The sequence below is a fragment of the Oculina patagonica genome, chromosome 13 (genome assembly GCF_052425735.1).
Source record: "Oculina patagonica isolate OP01 chromosome 13, crgOcupat, whole genome shotgun sequence".
Classification (NCBI taxonomy): domain Eukaryota; kingdom Metazoa; phylum Cnidaria; class Anthozoa; order Scleractinia; family Oculinidae; genus Oculina; species Oculina patagonica.
Window position 1 is genome coordinate 31387891 of NC_135770.1, and position 21156 is coordinate 31409046.

Below are 21156 nucleotides of genomic sequence, written 5' to 3' on the forward strand. Positions count from 1 at the left end.
TTCGGGGCAGCCAGCGTCAACACAAAAATTCTCTTTACTGGTCTCTTTGCCTTTAGTATGGCACTAGTTGGGAGAATATGATCCTTCCTTAACTTTTATGGCCACTGATAGTGCTGAATAATGGGGTTGACTCAGTATTCTTGGGCACAAGACGTCAGCAGGAATATTTTGCATCCAAGAAAAATGCCCTTGCATGTTAAATTAATAGCTTAAAAACTCGTATTGATGTTAAAAACCTTCATCAACAATCTTAAAATGTTTTTTAAAGGACTGTCAATTGACGAAAACGAATGCTTATGACTTAAAAACGATCGAGTAACCACTTTTCTAATTATAACTAATGGAGTCGTAAGCTGTCATCAGATGAACTCCTCTGATTGGCTGAAAAGATATTCACTTAAAGGGACTATGTCACGGGGATTTCGCAGATTTTGGTCAACTGTTCTAAATAGTGGAGGCAACCAACCCATAAAAAACAGTATCTTTGAACATCTAAAGGAAGATATACCTTGTGGATAGAAATCAAGCTACGGCTATAAAAATCGATTTTTGAAGACGCGGGAACAATTGAAAACGTTTGCCTAACGTTTTCAATTGCAATCCGTTTCCATCCGCGCCATCCGCGCCGATGCTAGTTAACAGTTTCAGTGCTCTATATAGCTTTTAAATAAAAATGGACTATTATTTCTAGGTTCGCGACAGAATATAACGGCTGTTCAAAAATCTGGTAAAATCCGTGACATAGTCCTTTTAAGTAGTTAGAAGAAAAATGGTGTTGACTTAGCACTCTTGAGAACAAGACTTTAGCAGGAATATTTTATTTCCAAGAAAAAACCCTTGCAATATTTAATTAAGTTTAATAGTTGCACAATAACCAGTGCTGCTAAAAACCTTCATCAATAATCTTAGAATGTTTGTACTCATTGTTTAATATTCCCAATTCACGACAAACAATGCCTTAAAAACGAGAGACTAACCAGTATTTCTCTACTAATTATAACTAATGGAGGCATGCGCTGTCATCATGCGATTGGCTAAAGACACAGAGATGCTTTATGGGTACGAATATTAACGTCAAAGTTTTACCTAATTTCGCAAAAGCATCGCGTTGGCAGTTGAGACTTTAGCTCAGCTCACACGGTAAAAATTTCTTTTATCATGTTTTCTGTTTTTATCTGGCCAATTTTATTCCTTGCTTTTACTCTGATCACCGACGAAACCCAAGGTAATTATAAGTTCTGTTCTTGTTGTTGTTGTGTGAGGCCATCCTTGTTTTTCTGTTTGTGTTCAACCGTTTAATTTACACTTAACTGTTTTCGTTTAAAAACGCATGTTTTCTTTGCGGATTGGCTTTCTGTCCACAGGTATCCGGTAAAAATGGTGAAGGAAAACGCAACTTTTCTTAAATGCTCCACAGAGTGGAAATTATTGCTAACAACGTTTCCGTGTTTTCGTGTGGACGAAGAAAACGGAACTTTTTGAAAAACGATAATGCCATAGCATTTGATCTCGCGACGATTAAGAATGTTTTAAAGACTTTTACGTGCTAGGTGATAAATGTTTTTTCCACCAAACATTGATGTTAGATGAAGAGAGGGATAATTTTAGAATGATTCAAGACCAATCGGTAGGAATAATATCCGTTTTCAAACAGAAACGTTATGTGGTTTTTTTTTTTTTGGGGGGGGGGGGGGGCACTAAAAGGAATCTTTTATAAGTTAGTTCAGTTCTTTGGCTTTTGGCTTCTGGCTGCTTTATGCTGTTTATTTCAATAACAAAACTGCTAGAAATATAAAAAAAATAATAAAAAATAAATCGTCAAATATAGGCAAAGAAATATTTTTTGAAGTGTCACAAGAAAAATGGATAAAATTTAGAAAAAAGGATCTATTTTTTTCCTTTACCCTTTTCGTTGTTTGCTGTTTTCATAGTTTTTGGCTTTACGTGCAAAAAAGGACGTAGATCTTCGATCGAAATAGGGTACTAAAGATGAGAATGTGGCTATTAATATTCTTAAGATTCTTTTAATTTACAAAAAAGGCAGTTTTTTACTACCGTAATAAAAATAAGTTAAAAAAATTCGGGACATTTCATAGCGATATGCCAGGCCGGACTTAACGAAGAGAATAAACAAATTTAGCAGGTTGCTTTGCAAATATTGACTTTGAAATGTGGCGGTTTTCATTTTATCTTGTAGTTTGCATGTCAAAAGAAAAAATAAATTCTCTATTTAGCTCGTGATTCCTCCATCTTGGAATAAAACTTCCTCTTACAGTATTTTCTGTTATTATTTGTTCTGTTATATTTGTGTTCTTCTCTCGTATAAGTAACTTGTGCAATGCTATACTAGTTGTATAAAAAATTGTCAATTTTTTTAAGGGGATTTGTTTTAGCTTCATGCGACTCCACGTACTTATCCACGACGAGTTTTCGTGACATTTAAACCAGGTTTTGCCACCATTTACGAAGTTAAGTCCACAAGAAGTCAAGCATGCTTTAATGACCTTTAGTATTCAAAATGTGCAAATGTTTCTTTTTTGTTTTGTTTTATCTTTCCCATTTTGTGCGCTCTCCGTAACTTCGCAAATATTAGCCCCAAACAAAAGCAACGGTTGGTACCCAATAAACACAGACATTCTAAAACGCAAATTTCACTGGAACTTAGCAATAGATCAGAGTCAATTTTTTTTACCCGAATACATAATCTACATCAAAAATTTAGAAGGTATAAAACAATGCTTTGGTGGTCCAAGAACCACCATAAGCTTAACATTCCTGTAATTAATTTATGAGTAAGTCTCTGCTTCTCTCTCTCTCTCCACACAGCGTCAAACATGTTTCTGCCTCACGAGGATACCTACTCCACTTTACACACGGTCCGACAACATGTTTTTACAAAACACGAGTTCCATTATCTAACTGTACCAAAAATTGGAACAATCACCGCGTACGATGTCTTGGATTGCACCTTTGAATGCCTCAGCAATCCTTTATGCTTTTCTGTGAACCTGGCCGCCTCCAAAGGAGCTAATGGAAAGCTCTGGTGTGAGTTGCTGTCTTCTGATAAATACAGAAACTCCACAGAGTACAAAGGAAACAAAAGTTCACATCATTTTGCCATCAAGGTAGTGGCATTTTTTCGAGTTCGTTAATTTGTAATTTCAATACATTAATTTCCTTACACTAACAATACAGCTATTTTTACTACAAACTCGCTTTCATTTATAACCCACACGTTATTGTTTTTGCAGTCGCCTTGTTCTTCCTCGCCGTGTCAAAACGGAGGAACCTGTCTACCGAACTACAAACATGACACGTTTGAATGCATTTGCCAAACGGGCTTCACTGGAGAAGATTGCGAGAAAGGTATAGATTGGAGTAAAAAATTGTTTAAATTAAATTCTAGAGGACTGGCACCACGTTCACGCATCGATCGGGCGTACGTGTTCTTTTCCACCGTTATTTTTTTAAATAGTTTTTCTCTATATCATATGTTCCGTTGTTCAGATTTGCTTTCCATACGTTTGTTTATCAACTTTCAAATTTGAGCAGGGAATCTTGATAATAAAAACATATTTTAACTTTTTTAAAAGTTTCGGAGAAAAACGGAAAGAGGTATTTGAAGGAAATGTTCACCTCAAAATATTCACGTTAAATGTTTTGACCGATTAGTATAAGGAATTAAATCTTTTGTAAAAACTGAATCACTCTTAAAGCTGTTTTTACCTCTTTTTTTTCAGTTGTTGTAGACTCTTGCAAGAAAGCGTATGACATATACAAGTAAGTCATTTTCGTGGGTTTCTCTGCATGATCTCCGTCAGGTAGCTCTTTAGAATATTAATCCACTGGACTTCGTACCATTCAGGATTTACTTTAGACGATTTTCAAGAGGATAAACTTGAATGAATGGTTAGAAAAACATTGAAAAAGAGGGTCTTTCTAGAGGCTTTTAGAAAAGCATTAAGAAAAGGGACCCTCTCGAGGAGCCATAACACTACTCTGAGAATTTTTTCAAATTAAAACCTAAAATATATTACTGCACTATATATTACTCCTTTTATACATTTTTAATATTCAAAAGGTTGAACACGAGCCAGCTGGTTACTCTCCAGTTTGACTCAAAACCAGTTCCCGTTCTCTGTCACTTTGGAGATTTTGGATGTGGAGATGGGGGATGGACGCCGGTCATGAAGATTGACGGCAACAAGGTATGACATTGACTGGTCAGAATCCTGATTTCGAATATACGATAACCATGCAGACTCTGCTCAAATATTAAGATATGAGCTGACTTTTTCTTATTAATTTTTAGAACACCTTTCATTATGACTCGGGATACTGGAGTGATAAAAATGAATACAACCTTCCTGGAGGGGAGACTGGGTTTGACACTCAAGAGACCAAGTTACCGACCTACTGGAACACACCCTTCTCCAAGATTTGTCTTGGAATGAAGATCGGCCAACAGATCAACTTCATTGTCATCAACAAGCAGGCCAATTCTCTGTACTCACTGATCGCTGACGGGCAATACCGCGCCACCTCACTGAGTCGTAACACGTGGAAGACGCTGATTGGTTCAGAAGCCTCTTTGCAGCTCAACTGTAACAAGGAAGGGTTCAATGCTGTCAGTGGGCTTATTCAGTATACTAAAGCGAGAATCGGCTGGATTTCTAACCAGGAAAATGACTGTCTCACCTGTGATTCCAGAATCGGTTTTGGTACAGGCGGAAAGTTCGATGACTCCAATACCTGCGGAAACGAAGCAACACACTCACCAGATAATGGAGAGAAACACATCAAGGCCATAGGATACATTTTGGTGCAATGACAGGGAAAGCAATATGAACTTTCAAACGAACGGCCTTGAAACCGTGTTGCACGTGACTTCCAAATAGGTAGATGTAACTATCGGCACTAAATAATGCCGAGAACACTCGTTAATTTTTATCGCACGTATTCCATAAGAAAATCGAACAGTTGGTCGTTTTTAAACTCCCAGTTTTAATTCATTGTTGGCGCCCAACCATCCTCTGTGTAAATTTGTACTAAATTTGGTTCATAGTGTCGACCTGTACAAATAATAATGAATCAAAGAACCGTTATGCGATTTCGCCTGTTATAATGGTAGGCAAACCGTACCATTTTAGCTCGCTTCGGTTGTTGATCCGCTCGCCATATTGAATAGCCAAGTAGTTTTGGTTCACTTGGTGAGTCACCAAGTCGTGTTCTATGTGGGTAAAATATTAAATTTGCATTTATTTGCCGAACTTTTGAGAATTCATTATTATGGGTGGTTTTCACTGTAACGCCGCGAAAAAATAAACCAAAAACTATCGAGTCAAAAAAATCAAGAATATCACAGGTTGTAGAAAACTACTATATAAACTACTTGCCCAAGTCTCAGGGCTGTACGTTATTTCGTACTTGAGTTATCCGTCAAAATGTTTCACGCAAATTTAGAGAGCACAGTATGGAATCGTCATGTTGGAGCCCAACTGCTTGGGCTCCAACATGGCGGCCGGAAATCAATGAAAACATCTGGCATTAAATTCTGCTACAAAAAGCGGTCAAATCACCCTAATGAACAAGTAAAAATTCACAAAAACGCTTCTTACGAACTTCAACTGTCCAGATTGTTAAAAATCGCAGGATGAGGCATTTTTTAAGAAAACGTGACAGCCTTCCGACGGCCATCTTTGATCTCGTGTGGCGTGAAACTCCGAAATTCAAAATGCTCTACCTTAAAGACGGCGAATGCTATTGAGCTAAAAGCCTTCAAAATGATTTATATTAAGGAAGTCTAATAGCCAATGAAGGATAAAAACTCAAAGGTCTTGCGATTCTGGGTTTTAGAATTTTGATGACGTCAAGTGAAAACCAAGAATAGGTACACATGCTGAAAATTAAAAGCTTTTTAACAATTTTTCCTATTTGTTCGGTCGTTGTGCATATATGCGGCCTTAAACTAGCTAATGTCCCCCCTAAAATGTCGTTTACAAACTTGACACTTTATCATAAAAGATTTGCATCAAAGATGAAAATTGCAACCACTTGATAATTTAAAACCTGCCAAACGTTTGAGAAGAACGTCAAGGAAAAAAGGCTTAGGGTTATTTTGAGCAACTGCTGTAACCATGCATAAAAAGCATATTGCTGTCTTTAAAGCTTTATGTATCTTGCTCCTTCTAAATTAATGACAACATATTGGTAAAGAATGTGTGTGTTAGTTTGGCTAAGCTCTGTTTGCTGGGAAAAAGCAAAACGTTCCCATTTTGGGCTATTGTGGCCAAATGTGTGGCCGTTTTATTTTATTATAATCATTGAAAGATTACATAAGAAAAACATACAAGGTATAATCCCAGCAAAGGTGGGGAAGACCCGCCTGATGCTCTGCATAATAGAAATCAGGGTGTGCAGGGAGGAGAAAATTAATTGTGTCCGCCATGTTGAGCATATCCTTGCATTGGGATTTTAAAACCTAGGTTTGCTTCACTTTCATGTAAGAACCCATGAAGCAATATCCTGGGTAACAGGAAATTCCCTGACCTGACCCTGCGAGATGATTATTGATGATGATGATGATGATGTCATTTATAGGTAAGCCTTAAAACAATAATCCATTAGACTATGTACCATTAAAATTCACTTAAATGTTCAAAAAGACAAAAAGGCAAACTCTTAGGAACACTTTAAATTCGTAAGTTCATAAAAATTATGTTGCCACACTTAGAACGATAATCCGGCCAGCGCAATTTCCACCGTAAAACTTAATTATGCCTATAATTAATCAAGACAACGAACTTTTTGGAATACTTTAGTGCTTAGAAAAACAAAAATAAAAGAGATTTTGGGAGGTATTAATGGTGGGGGTGTGAGTTTGCTTGTCGTGGGTTAATAAGCTTTTTCGACAGTAACCCTGGTTATTGCGATCAGTCTGATCATGAGCTTTAACTGAGTGAGTCATTGATTAAAGGATACATATATTTCAAGAAATAAGTAATTTTATGTCACTTGTTACATAATCATCTCGATCCATCTTCCGGTCGGGGAACTTCCTCTCAACCGGAATATTACTTCAAAGGTTCTAACATGACGTAAGGCGAGCCTGATTTCAATCCACTTTCGCTTATATTCTCGACAAGCGAAAACAATTGCTTGGATTTAAAATTGAGCGAACTATGTGAATTTGCACGGATATGAAATTGAGTCGAAATACCTCTTTTTTTCCTTTGAAAAGCTACAATAAAGTTTGAAACCATACCTGCTATCCGTTTTTTTCTCTTTCTAATGCTTCGGAAAGCCATACGTGCGACAGTCTACGAATAGACAGTCTAAGAATATGCATGAAACGTTTTCGTAGCTCTTAATTGCTATCGCAAAACTCGCTTTATGCTAACATGATAAAGAAGAAAGAGGATTAAAAAAGTAAAAATAATTTCAAGTTAGATAATTTTTGTTTTAATTTTTAAGTAAGCTATCGTATTTTCTTAATTAAACGCCCCGGCGTTTATTTCAAAATTGGCTTGGTGGACCCGGCGTTTAATGGAGCCCGGCGTTTATTAACAGACTGCAATTTTCTGTCAATTTTTCAGATTGATTTATTGTTACTGATCTCTGAGACCAAAAGGCAGTTTGTCAAGGCGGGACGATTTTTCTCTTCGTTCTGCCCCGAAAAACTGTCCCTGGGTATTCAAAGTTGATAATTACCCAAAGGTACATTATTGCAGATTAAACACGTTAATCGTTGCAGTCAAGATTTGTGACAAACAGAATATAAACGGTTTATGAGCAATAAAGGAGCATGCAAGTAAAGGTTATGGGTAGAAAGTTTTAAGTTCATAAACGCCAATGTCACCAACGTCCTCCTCGTTTTTAAAGGACCTTTTCCAACTTGTAAACAAACGCTGGAGGGATCCTCGAGATTTCAACGTCTGTGAACACTAACACAAGAAACGAAATGCGTCAGTCATGAAGACAGGAACGCGAACACTGCTAGGTTTTATTTTGTAGTACAGCGTCCATCCCAGCTATGTTACACCGGACTTTTCCTTTGAACGTTTATTGAGATTTCCAAAGCAGCATACCGTTCTACTCAGTATGGCATAGCAGTGCCAATCAAAAGAATATATTTATTTTTTAGCCTGACCTCAAACTGAATAAGCGCTGGGACCTCGAACAAACGCCCCCGGCGTTAATTTAAAAAAAATTATCAATTTTGACCCGGCGTTTGCTGTTTATACGAGGCCGGCGTTTAGTCGGGGTCCGGCGTTTAACCGAGAAAACACGGTATTACTTATAATGCACCTATCAATGTTAAGCCCGAGGGGGGGGGGGGGTCGGGCACCACCGGATTTGATCGTGAGGTAGCTCCCCAGGGTAGGGATTTTGATCGTATGTGATGGCCCCAGGGTAGGGATTTTGGTCATATATGAAGGTTTGAGGGATATCTGACCACCTTTCATGGGGATTTTGACCAATTATTTGTCCCGGGGTGGGGAATTTGACATTTTTTTATAGAAAATGTCAAATCCCCACCCCCTGCCCGACCCCCCCCCCCTCGGGCTTAACATTGATAGGTGATAGAGCATCTTGTTTAAAGATTAATATTGTTCATCGTGGTGTAAGATAGGTAATGAACGTTTATTCGTTTGTCTCACGATAGAATCGCTTTGAGATGTTGATCGCGACGTTTGAACTTCCTTAGTTTGAACTTCCTTTGAACTTCCTTCCTTTTTATCCTTAGAAATAATTTGCAGATTTTAAACAGGAGTTTCGGTATGCAGCCTATAAAATGCTTATCAGGTTAACTGAAATACAAATTTGATTAACCGGAATGCTATTCAGGCTACTATTCAGTCTTCACACCTGAAATCAAAGTTAAACCAAACTCCTAACTTGAAGATAAATTTTTGTAATAGAGAATGTCTTTCCGAACGGGCCGAAAGCTGTATGATGGGTCACTCTACATTGCTTTCTCAAACTTCTGGACAAATGGCAATTTTGATGTGTGGCCTACTGGCTTGGCTTGAACAGTTCAGTCTGTTTTTAAATGTGTCTGTTAAATTAAATGTTTATTCTACAGTACAAAAAAAATCCGGCATTGAAAAAGGGTTTTCCCCGATTTTCAATGAAACCGAAGATCGGTTGCTTTTTTGTGTTTGAGTGTTTGAGTCATAATGGATAAAGCCATTATTATATTTAGGCTCGCGAAAGATTGAGGAAAATATCAATCTTAAAAACCACTGCACTGGAAATGTGCAATAAACCGCGGGATTCAACGACATTTAACTTTAAAGGCAGTAGTCTTGTTATGCTGGAATTGTCTAACCAGTTTTTAGTATTTTTCTTTGGAGAGACGAGGTTGGTTCATTGGCATAGACGAGCAGTAAAAACTTAGTCCTTCATTAACTTAAGCTTTCTAGGACCGCCCTTAACTTGACAATGGGCTAATTATTTCCTGACACCCATCGCTGCATGATAACTGATTTCTATAGAAACCAACCATTAGTTTGAATACACAAGATAATGAACTAATTATAAACTAAGACACTAAAACACATATACAAACATCTGCCGGTCAAATACAAAAAAGTGCGCTATATTAGTTAAAACTAGAACTCGCATGGTTTCTGCAGGACGTCAAGTCCAGGAAAGGATGGCTTCTAAGTCAAGCACTCGATTTGAGGAGAAATGTGCAATTATCGTTTGCATCCTTTATATTTTAATTAGAACTATTTTCCCGTTCTGTTGTGGTTGCTTTGGTAAGTATTCGGTTAATGTTTTTTATCGTCGTCTTTGTTCGTGGTCTGATTTGTGCGATCAGACGAGACATCTGAAATTCAGCAAGGGTTTTTCTCTTTTTTTTTTTGTCATAATCTCTGTTGATATTTTTCTTATATCCAAGGCATTAAAGGGACTGCGTCACAAATAAGCATAAAGCTTGGCGAAATTAAAAAAAAAATTCTTAAAGCCTTAAAACGGTAGAGGAAAATTTAATTGAAACAGCAAATATAATTATTATTATACAAAACAAGGTACAGATGGCCAAAAGTGACGAAGATTGAAACAGATTGCGATATGGGTTTTTGAAATGTTGTTCAGTTGGGCTGAACAGTTTTCAAATTAGAGTTAGTCTCGTTTGCTTGTAACTTTAAATTATAATGTCCAGGAGACAAATGTGGTCTATGGCTTTGTCATTTTGATCCAGAGAAGTAATTTCTTTTCAAAAAGTAAGTTTCATAGCGGCTAATAAAATAAACTTTACTCAGCCGTGACACAGTCCCTTTTTAACTGCTCTTACTAGTAAAACCTCCTGCATTTCCTGCATTTGCGTAGAGCGGGTTCACTTCTTATAGGCTACCCCTCCCCCGTATCTAGGGAATTTGAAATATTTAAGGTGATTCCCTAGTATTGCATTGCGCATCCTTACTGCGCAGAATTTTACGTGTTTATCGCGCGCACGTAAACAAAATGGCGGCTTTCTCAAAGCGGCTTGGCTCGCGAGAGAGAGAAATCATCGTTTTCTCCTAAACGAGTTCGGTGACCTATCATTTTTTTCTCTTAGTTTGAAAGTAGCGATCCAATTCTTTCTATAAAATGAATACAGTTAAATTCTATGGCAGAATAATACATTACCACCGAAAACGTGTACTTTCAGCAGTACTTGCAAAGGAAATATAAGGAATTATATGGTAAATGCAAGGTCTTCCGCTCCTAAACGAATACGGTGACCCCCCTTTTTTATTTCATTAACTTCCCTTAACGTAAACAATCAACTGGCAAAGTTTGGTTGGAAATCTATGAGCAGTTCTATTTCTAGGGAATTACCTTAAATTTTGGCCAAGGATCTGAGAAAAAAGCATACGTTTACTCTGTAAATTTACTAGCTTTCTGTCGCCAGTATGTCTAGTGTGGAATAATGTTCAATTTATCAGTAATGGAGCGGATTATTTTAAAGGGACTGTGTCACGGATTTCAGCTAAATTTAAGCATGAGAAATGACCATCAAATTCGGTGAAATATAAAAATAACCTCTTAAAACAGAGAAGGAAAGTTTCAATCACATACCAAATACAAAAGAAGGTACGGATGGCCAAAAGTGACGAAGATTGAAACGGATTGCGATATGGGTTTTTGAAATATTGTTCGGCTGAACAGTTTTCAAAGTTAATCTCGTTTGCTAGTAACCTTAAATTTTAACGCCCGGGAGACCCATTTGGTTGCAATGAAGCTATGGTTTTGCCATTTAGATCCATAAAAGTAATTTCTTTGCAAACATTAAGTTTCATAGCGAGTATTTGACAAAACGTAATAAAATAAACTTAACTTAGCCGTGACACAGTCCCTTTAATTCCGAAAAATGATATTTTTTTGTATAATTGAAGATAAAATTAATTATATTAAAAAAATTGTTCATGAGTTAACACGTTCTTTTGAAAAGACTGTGTCACGGCTAAGGCTTAGTCCATTTTATTAAGTTTTGCCAAATACTCTATAAAAACTTAGTGTCAGAAGAAATTTATCAGTGTTAGGGAAATGAAAAATATTTGGCAGGTGGACTTCAAAATTATAAAATTAGATTTTTAGATCTTTTAGCGTTTTCTGTTAACAAATATTCCTTTTCCGAAACCTGTGCAAATATGGCTTACAATGTTGTACTTAAAGTAAATCTTGGCATACCCTTGGGTGAATAATGTTGTACTTACGGAAAAAAAACTAAAACTCTGCATGTATTTGTAGCATTTAAACAGTTAAGTTTCATAATACAAGCGTAAGCTGCTTTGACGCAGCCTTTTATGCATTGTAAATTAGATTTAATAACTTTTCAGCTGAGATTAGACAACTGAGTTGTAAGTCAGCTGAGTTTATTCGAGTTGTTAGCTGAGTAACTCAATGGCAGTCTTTAATTTACCCCATAAAGATTTCCATCCACGTTTTATGCTGACGAAAGCTGTCTTTATTTAGCTTGAACTAATAATTAGTCGACAAATGTTCCAGGTGTATGCGTTCAAACAATTATGCAGGTTGTCAGTTGACTTTATATTCAACTATCTTCCAATTTGCTTTTTTTTGACAGATACAAATTAGGGTTTTCCGATTTAGCGGAATTTTGCACCTTAGCTTAATCTTCCGCGCTAATTGGACCTTTGTGAATTCGACTCAATTATGATAACTTCAAATAATAATAATAATAATAATAATAAAAGATAGGAATTAGTAAATTTTATGATAACTTTGTTTTTTAACTGAAATTCACTCGTGCTTTTGTTTTGTAACAAGAAGTAGCTGTAATTAGTTGGTCGGACTGTATTCTCAAATCATTTATACATGCGACTATTAGCCATTGGGGAAAAAGTGTTTAGCCACTGCATGTACTTGCTCTTTTAGTACACAATTAAAACCCAGAGGTAGATCGCTAGTGATTTGGATCAGATTCCTAAAACACTGTTCGTGACTGGTAATTTTCCACTATTTGCTCGAGTCATAGTAAATTTCATACAATTGTTTGAAATAATGACGTTTAGTCAAATGTCCTTCATTCGGAACAAACTAGTTTCGACATTGTAAGCAAAGACTGTCCGGGTCCTCAGCAGCAGGGTTTCCTCTAACGGTGAATTGTTTGATCCGCGCGCGCATCCCGATTCTTGTACATCAATTTTGTTTCGCACGCTGCTGGCAAATGAATAAAAATATCAGTGGCCAACTTCTCTTTGCACTTAATGTACTGTGTACGTTTAGGGGATGACATAACGGACAAAGAAACCTCACATTTACGCAGCAAAAACCTGATAGTAGATTTTTCCGTAGCAAAGCATCCCTTCAACGAGGAAAATTGCTTGAATGTGCACCGAACAGACGTGAACTGGAAAAAGGACGCCAAAGCAAATCGAGGCTAACTTGCAAATATATTTGCCACATATTGCATACAAATTGGCCAATTTTCTTCTAAATCATAAAAATGCTTGTGCAAACTAGCCTTTAGTGTTCAGAACGGAAAAACCCGCTGTCACATAAGTGTTTGCGAACAAATGACTTCTATGCATTTAGATGACAAAACCTTAGCTTCATTACAAACAAACATTTCTCCAACATGTCTCTCAATGTTTTCATTGGTTACTCGATATTTTTCTCAATTTGATGCCATTTTCTCATTTCTAGATTTAGCTAAAACAGGGCCGTATTTAGTAAGAGGCAAGACGAGGCACTTGCGACACTTGCCTCGTCTAGATTTTAACCCACAAATTAAAAACAAGAAATGTTCAGAGTTAAGAAAATAATCCCCAGTTGAACAAAATTGATTTACTTTGAAGAATACTTTATAAAAAAAATGTATAAAAAAGTGTTTTAGAGTTCATAGATTTCTAAACTTTCTGGAGGGTGTGCCCACGGAATCTCATAGTACGGTCTTGCCTCGTCTACTAGTATGCCAGAGGTCTGGTTACGGCCCTGTAAAATCCGTGAAAAATCCAGTGAAGTGCTTTGGAAAACATTCACAAAGACCATTTCTGAATTTTTGCGCATTGCCCACATTCACTTCAACTTCATATTTAATTTTTGTCCTTCAAAGATGACGAATGTCGCAACATCGAGTTCAAGGAACCAGTTGACAACAAGGCGATGAAAAATCACGTGATCAGCAGTGACGAGGTACTCAATGAAGGGAGCTGCCGCTTGATGTGCTATATGGAGCCCAATTGTGTGTCCATAAATTTGGGACCTTTAGTGAAAGGAAAACGCAAGTGCGAGTTGAACAACGCTACAGATGAAAACCATCTTGAAAGTCGAGCAGCTTTCACCTATCTGGCCATCGAGGTATGCTAGTGTTATTAAGTCTTCTAACTACCTGAAGTTTGCAATTTGTGCGATAAAAGTTAGTGTGTATGTTTTTACGATCTACTTTAATTAGAGTCGTCTCCTATTCATTCGAATTTTAAAGTCCAAAACAAGGTTAAAATATTGGGGACAAAGACTACAGAGATTATTAAAAAGGCGCAAATTTCTCACTAGGATCATGGTATTTCTTTCTTTAACTGTCTTTTTTCTCTCGTAACAGAATCATTGTAGCGGCAGCCCATGTTTGAACAATGGCACCTGTCAAGCTGGATTCACCAGTAAAGGTTTTCGTTGTATCTGTCACGCTGGATTCAGTGGAACAAACTGCCATGAAGGTAGTTAAACTGGTCATCAATGAATCAATATACATTTCTCTTCTTTCCCATTCAGCAGAAATAATCAAATTACGTATACTTGAGGGTCTCAATGGGGTTAACCATTAGCCGTAGAAGGGCCAAAAAAGTAACCGTTAGGCGTAAAAATTGGAAAATTTTTACCGTTAGCCGTAAATTATGTTAACCGTAAAAAATCGTCCCAGAATGGCATAAGACCCAAAATATGTTTTTCATTAATGGAAATTAATTTTTAACTTTATAAAACAATGTAAATTAATATTTAACTACTGTTAATCGTAATGGAAACAAATTAACCGTTAGCCGTAAAAAAGCCAAACTTTTAACCGTTAACCGTAAAAGGCACCACCCCAATGAGACCCTTTATACTTTAACCAGGCCGGAACTGATAAAATGTTTGCGCGTTCATTCAAAACAAGATCAAAGCCCAAACAACGTACAGGTTCCTCGATGTTTTAAAAGTTTTTTAGTTGAAAAATCTGGCTTAACAGTCAAACGAATTGTCTGAATAAAAGATTCTTGGTTTTACCTCTTCCAGAGATTTTCTTCTGCTCTACTTGTCGAGCTTTGCTTGAGCGCTTTCTACTCGACGGCCAGCAAAGTGAAGCTGTTTCGCTTTTCATTTCATCAATATTACTTGGACGAAACAATTCTCTGTCTCGAACAATAGAAAGCCTATAAGTTCTGTTCTCTAAGTTCAGTGTCTTTCAAGCGATGTTAGCATAACGTTGAGGCTATCTGGTCCATGATCTTCGAAAATGTGTTTGTGTTTTAGCCTGCGAATACAGCCGCCTCTCATTCGCGTCCCGCAACGAAGAGCGAAACACGCTCTTCGTTGCGGGACGCGAATGAGAGGCGGCTGTATTCGCAGGCTAGTTTGTTTTTTGAATTCGGCGAATTCGGCGTAAATAAATTTGCTCAAGCAAGGCGTGGAGCTTAGTCGGCTTGTAGTTTCGATTTCGTCGGCAATTTCCTTCTTAGGAAACCAGTTATTCCAAAACGAGAACCAAAGACCAGTGCTTTTCAGTGCTATGGTATTTAGAGCTGTCTTCTGGTCCTCTGCATGCCGTGCTCAAAACGCCAGCCATTTTTTTTTACTTGCATCTCGAAGCAGATCCAAACTTCGCGCCATTCAAACGCGTGGAAACGTTTGGCTGCCTTTGTTTATTAACCAATCAGGATGCCGCGTTTGTTTCTCGTTTTTGCACTGAATTTCCTCATTTCTGCACTGAATTTCCTCATTTCTGCATCGAATTTACTAAAAACTGCATTTCTCTAAGCCAATCAGATTCGAGAAATTTTTCGATGTATATTATTATAACTTAAATTAACTTGGTTAAGCCAGGAGCCCATTCATGGGCTCCTGGTTAAGCCCTATTTAACCTGGCTGGGCATTTTCTTACTTCGGTACAAAGAGGGTCTGAATGGGGTTTATTGTTTGGTGTTATATGGCCATTTATACCATGCCATAGAAAATACAGCCAATCAGAATACAGGAAAGCCGTTGTATATTCGACGGTATTCAACCCAACCTTCCCATCGTGCGCTGCGATCTTATTCTCGATGAAATTTAGTAAGCGTATTTTCTATGGCATGGTATAAAATAGTTACACAACACTTTCTCGTGGTATACTATGGAATATCCCACTTGTCACTTGTATTTTCTTCGTATACACACTCGCCTAAAGGCTCGTGTGTATACCGAGAAAATACAAGTGACTCGTGGGATATTCCATAGTATACCACTCGAAAGCGTTGCATAACTAGTATATAATATAATTTTTAGTGTTTGTTGTTACATATATTGGCCAATTTTTTAAAGCATACTGTTTCCGAAAAAATACTGTTAAGTGTTTAGAGGGTTTTTCGTGAAAAACCCATAGTCTTTTAGCACTGTAAATTCTTATCTGCTCTTCGAAAATTGGTAATAAAATCACTAATGAACTTAGAGAAAATTTTTGGATTTCTCTTCGGAAATCTTCGGTAGTCTTCGGACATCTTCCGTAGTCTCTGGACATCTTTGGTAGTCTTCGGAAATCGTCGGTAGTCTTCCAAAATGATCGGAAATCGTCAAAAAATGGCCAAAAGCTTTTTGATATACTACAAAAAGTACTATTTGCCTTTTTGGAGCCGATTTTGTTTCTTTTGGATAAAATTTACTGTAACAGTGATTTTTTTTTACTGTAAGTGCCAAAATGCCTAAAATGTAACTGTTTCATGTTACAGTGTTTAGTTTTATCGATTTAACCATTCAGACCCTCTACAAAGCGGTATCATCTGCTCTGTTAAAAAAGAAACTGACAAAAAATTTGTTCTACCTCTTCCAGGTACAAAGTCTTGCAAGCAACTGTATGATGAAAACAAGTAAGTATTCAAAATGTGTTCGGAGAAATGGTATCAAAGAGTTCGTTAAAATTTTGTTGATGGGATTTTTACCGTTAAAATTACATTCAATTCCCACTATAACGGACACCTTTGGGACCACAATTTGGTGTTCGCAATAAAGAAAGTCTGAATAGCGGGAGTTATTTTCAGTAACACTTGTTCGCCGGAACTTCAACTCCTGTCCGTAATACAACCTCGTTCCCAGGGTCTCTCCCTGGGAACGAGGATGTCCGTAATACCGGGGTGTTGGCCGTAATAGTGAGGTGTCCGCAAGGCGGGAGGTGACTGTACACTGAGTTTTGTCAGGCGTTGAAAAAATAGGGTGCCAAGTCGGTGGTGGGAGAGGGCAGATACGTGATAAATAGAGGGCTGTGGTACCTGTGTATTTTTTTTTTTATTACTGTGGGATTTTGATCTCCATCTCACAAGTTATTTGGAGCAAGTAGGAAATTGTAATATATTTCAATGTACAAATATGTATTTATTGTCAAATTGTTCACTGAAAAGCCTATTTCGGAAGTTTATATTCTGATTAAAATTATAACAACCTCATTAACAACCTCATTTACAGTCACAAGCGTAACAATCTCATTAGGAGACGTTAGGGCCCCGAAGGGGTTAAAAATATGGTTTGTGGTCAATGAACTCCTCAAAATATTAACTACTCTAAGAAATTTCTCAGTCTGAATCCTTTAAATCTAGTTACTGCACTATCTCTTAGTAAGGGACGGACGCTTATGTTTTTGGAAGGGGGCGGGGAGATATGAAAAATATTAATAAAAAATTGTTTGCAGGGCCTAGAAAAACAAAATAAATTGTTTGCAAACAAGATATGTATAACAAAAAATATTTTGCATTTCGAAAAGAAATGTTTGCAGAGGTGCATTAACTAAAAAAAAGGTTGGAAGAGGAAAATTTTTCAAACCACCCCCCCCCCCCCTTCAATAACCTAACAGATGTTTCTTATATTCAACAGGTCGAGGGTTAGTGAGCTGGTTACTCTCCACTTTGACTCAAAACCAACTCCCATTCTCTGTCACTTTGGAGATTTTGGATGTGGAGATGGGGGATGGACGCCGGTCATGAAGAATGACGGCAACAAGGTACGAATTCGTCTCTGACGTATGTACTCACAGAAACGTGATTTAATTTCCAAAACATAAAGGACTCCGTTAAAGAAAAGGGAACAGTGTAGCTACTATATATAAATCCGGTTTCTAACAAATTACATCTGTATCACTATAATTTAATTTTTTTTAACGCTGAACTGTTTTATATATTTCGCCGTGTCGGGATTTGGGTTATCAACTAGTGAATTGTATTTTTTCCCACAAATTGTAATTGTTTAAAGTTAACATTATCATCGGCTTTCGATCTATTTTTACATTTTTTAACTTGCAGTTGAATCAAGCTCTAGCAAAAATTTGAGTCCTTTGACTGCGCTTTCGAGGATTTCGTCGATTTAATCAATAAACTCGTTTTGTGCATTCATTCTACTCTAGCGATTGATCTTGTAATTTAGCGTTTGCTACAAACAGCTTCGAATATTTGTTTTCAGTGGTTGCAACGAACTGATTAATCTGGACAAAATACTCTTTCTACGCTAAATTGACTTGCACGTGTCAGATTAAGCTAAACTGTTAACCCTTAACATGCTAAGCACGGATCATTCCGGGATTTGGAGGAATGGCCATTCTGCCACTTATGACGTCACCAATTTACACGTCAGCAGATTTTTGTGATTTGCATCTTATAGAGCTTGGATAGATCTTTCCACAGGACTGTCCATCTTCAATATTGACTGCATTCCGACAGCGCTAATCGAAAAAAACGCGATTAGTTTTTGGTGTAAAATTGGTGCTAAAACAGGCCAAAATACCCGTACTTGATCATGATCTCCTTTCCAGGGTTTTCCATTGATTCAGATCAAAACTTTTCAGGCCAGTAGAAGGGGTGCACAGAGTAAAAGATAGAGAGAATAAGAAAGCAGAGAAAAACGAAAAGGAAAGGAGCAAGGAAAAAAATCGGAACGGTTCAGCAAAAAAAAAAAATGCGCATGCGCCAAAGTAAAATATTGTACATTTTTACATGGAAATTTCATCAAAATCTTCCTGCATTGTCAGAAAGTGCATTTTTAGCAAATTTAGAGAACTTTTGGACCGTAGAGCCAAGAAAATCGATTAACGGTTAAAAAAAACGCATTTTTAGGAATAATTTCAGCATATTAAGGGTTAAATGACCGTAAGTCTTTATCCGTTAAACTAAAAAAAAACGATAGCGAACTCAAAAATGCAAAGATATCGGCATTTTCGACTGTTTAAATGTTCCCGACCATCGCAAGAACTCTTTGTTAAGCGGTGAGTCATCAAATTCCTGGAAATTGCTCCCCACATTTACTTTAAATTAGACCTTTATTAAGGTGGCTGAACACCAGTTTTCTGATTTTTGAAGTACGTATCTTATATATTGCTCTCACGCCCAAACCGTTGCAGTTGACAAGCTCAAATTTGGCAGTTTACAATATCAGCTACTGCATTTGTAATTTGTGTGTGTGTCGCGTAAAGTCATGTTGTGTTACCATGGCAACCAAGCTAATTAAAAATCTACCAAAGAAGTTGAATTCCGCTCGATTTCAGAAAATTCAGTAATTAGATTTTTTTCATCGTTTGTGTACAACAAACTCGGAAAAATTCTGAGATTTTAATACTGAAGTAGTAAAGTTTTAACAGAAGGAAGTTTTATTTTTGCAGCTTTATGTTTTATCGCAATGTCCTAGAATGTTTTAAAATTCCTTTGTTCAATTTCAGATTTTTTACTATCAACAGTTTTCTTGCTTTCTAAAGTACAGCCTTGCAAAATTTCTTAGAATTCTAATGACGGGCTCGTTAGAAATCATGCCTTTCTGGAAAGACAATAGCTTAAACGCACGTTCGCACCTTTTTGATCAACTCCGCACGCGCAGCATTTAAATTTTGTTTGCCTCTTTGTGAAGTTTGTCTCAAAGCCTTGAATGCTCGCACGGACTCGAATCCAGAGCGAGAGCGAACGGAAACTGTGTTAACGTTCAGCCACCTTAAGCAGTCCCTTTTATTTAGCAGACGCGGTCACTGTTAAACTTACCAATGTTGTATCAGTTACCTCAATTAAACGGTTACCTAGTTAGACTACATACGATATTTTTACACGACGATAAGCCCTGAACCAGTGACAATCATAATTGATTTTTTCTCTTTTCATCTTGAACGTGACGGTTGGACTGTTTGTGATATCATTTGTTTCTTGTCCTTCTCAGAACACTTTTCATTATAACTCGGGGTACTGGAGCGACAAAAATGCATACAATCCCCCTGGAGGGGAGACTGGGTTTGACGCAGAAGAGACCAAGCTACCGACCTACTGGAACACACCCTTCACGAAAATTTGTCTTGGTATGAAGATTGGTCCACAGCTCAACTTCATTGTCATCAACAAGCAGGCCAACTCGCTGTACTCACTGATCGCTGATGGGCAATACCGCGCCACCTCAATGGGTCGTAACACGTGGAAGACGCTGATTGGTTCACAGGCTTCCTTACAGCACAACTGTAACAAAGAAGGGTTCAATGCCGCCTTTAGTTCCAATTCTAAAGCAAGAATCGGTATCCTTGGTAACAACGAAAACAGCTGCACTAGCTGTGACTCCAGAATCGGTTTTGGTACTGGAGGATATCCTGTTGACTCCAACACGTGTGGAAACGTAGCACGACACTCACCAGATAATGGCAACAAAAACATCAAAGCCATGGGATATATTCTGGTACAATGACAATGAAAATAATAAACTTGCGAACAAACGGCCATGAAGCCATGAAGGATGAGACTTCAAACACATAAATGTAGTTAAAAGTGGCTTATAACGGTTTTCAGCATTTTCCAGTCCTTATACTTTGAGGTCTAAAAAATACTGAAAACCGTTGTCGGCCACCTTAAGTAATCAAAAAATCCAATTTTACGTTTAAACCCTCGGACGTACAACCAGATTTACTCTATGGTCCTTAAACTATCAACCCTCGCGGAAATTTTGATATGTCAAAATGTGTGTCATGACTTTGGACGTTGCCATGGCAACCTCATAATTACAGGTAGGTTTGGTAAAATATCGTCTTTTTGACAAAATTCTTTAATTTTTTCCCACTTTTTTTAACCAAATTGAAAAATTCGTATGATATTACATTCCATACAATTGTATATTAATTTCCGTTATTTTCTGACTTTCTAAGAAAATAGTGAAATCCAAGAGGGCGGATCTAATGGCGTCAAAGCCCACGAAAATTTTGTCATCTTGTAGAGCAAGATAGGGGTTTTCTACTCAATTTAATTTAATTTTGCTGTGCTTTAATAGAACGAAAACCTTAGGGGGCCCATCAATCCCCCCGTATCCCAGTGGGTATGAATTTGCTTGTACGTCCGAGGATAAATTTCTTTAGTGCTTCAATTTAGCTCAGAATGTTCGTCAATTAGCAAATGTACATAATCTTGTTCTTAGTACTTTTCTTGGTGAGGTAGTCAAATCACATTTGTACCACGTGATCAACTATCAACA

The 21156-nt window shown here is 37.3% G+C and overlaps 2 protein-coding genes across 2 annotated transcripts in view; one reads left to right on the forward strand and one right to left on the reverse strand.

Moving 5' to 3' along the window:
• The window catches only part of LOC144636029 (inositol-pentakisphosphate 2-kinase-like), a 171069-nt gene that overhangs the window by 70724 nt on the left and 79189 nt on the right, over positions 1-21156 (reverse strand). The gene's annotated exons all lie outside the window — the stretch shown is intronic.
• Positions 1106-20475, forward strand: LOC144637142 (uncharacterized). The gene is made up of 13 exons (XM_078496285.1): positions 1106-1225; positions 2827-3125; positions 3252-3366; positions 3741-3780; positions 4082-4208; positions 4313-4822; positions 9206-9302; positions 9639-9764; positions 13571-13815; positions 14057-14171; positions 16517-16553; positions 17551-17677; positions 19867-20475. Exons 1-13 carry the CDS (start codon positions 1159-1161, stop codon positions 20377-20379), a joined length of 2418 nt encoding a protein of 805 aa, XP_078352411.1. The 5' UTR covers positions 1106-1158; the 3' UTR covers positions 20380-20475.

What these genes read in the sequence shown, in the direction of transcription:
- LOC144637142 (XM_078496285.1), top strand. Translation starts at nt 1,159, where the DNA reads ATGTTTTCTGTTTTTATCTGGCCAATTTTATTCCTTGCTTTTACTCTG. An exon ending in GTTCTGTTGTGGTTGCTTTG is followed by an intron (nt 9,765 to 13,570) that starts GTAAGTATTCGG and finishes TGTCCTTCAAAG; the next exon opens with ATGACGAATGTCGCAACATC. An exon ending in TCACCTATCTGGCCATCGAG is followed by an intron (nt 13,816 to 14,056) that starts GTATGCTAGTGT and finishes CTCTCGTAACAG; the next exon opens with AATCATTGTAGCGGCAGCCC.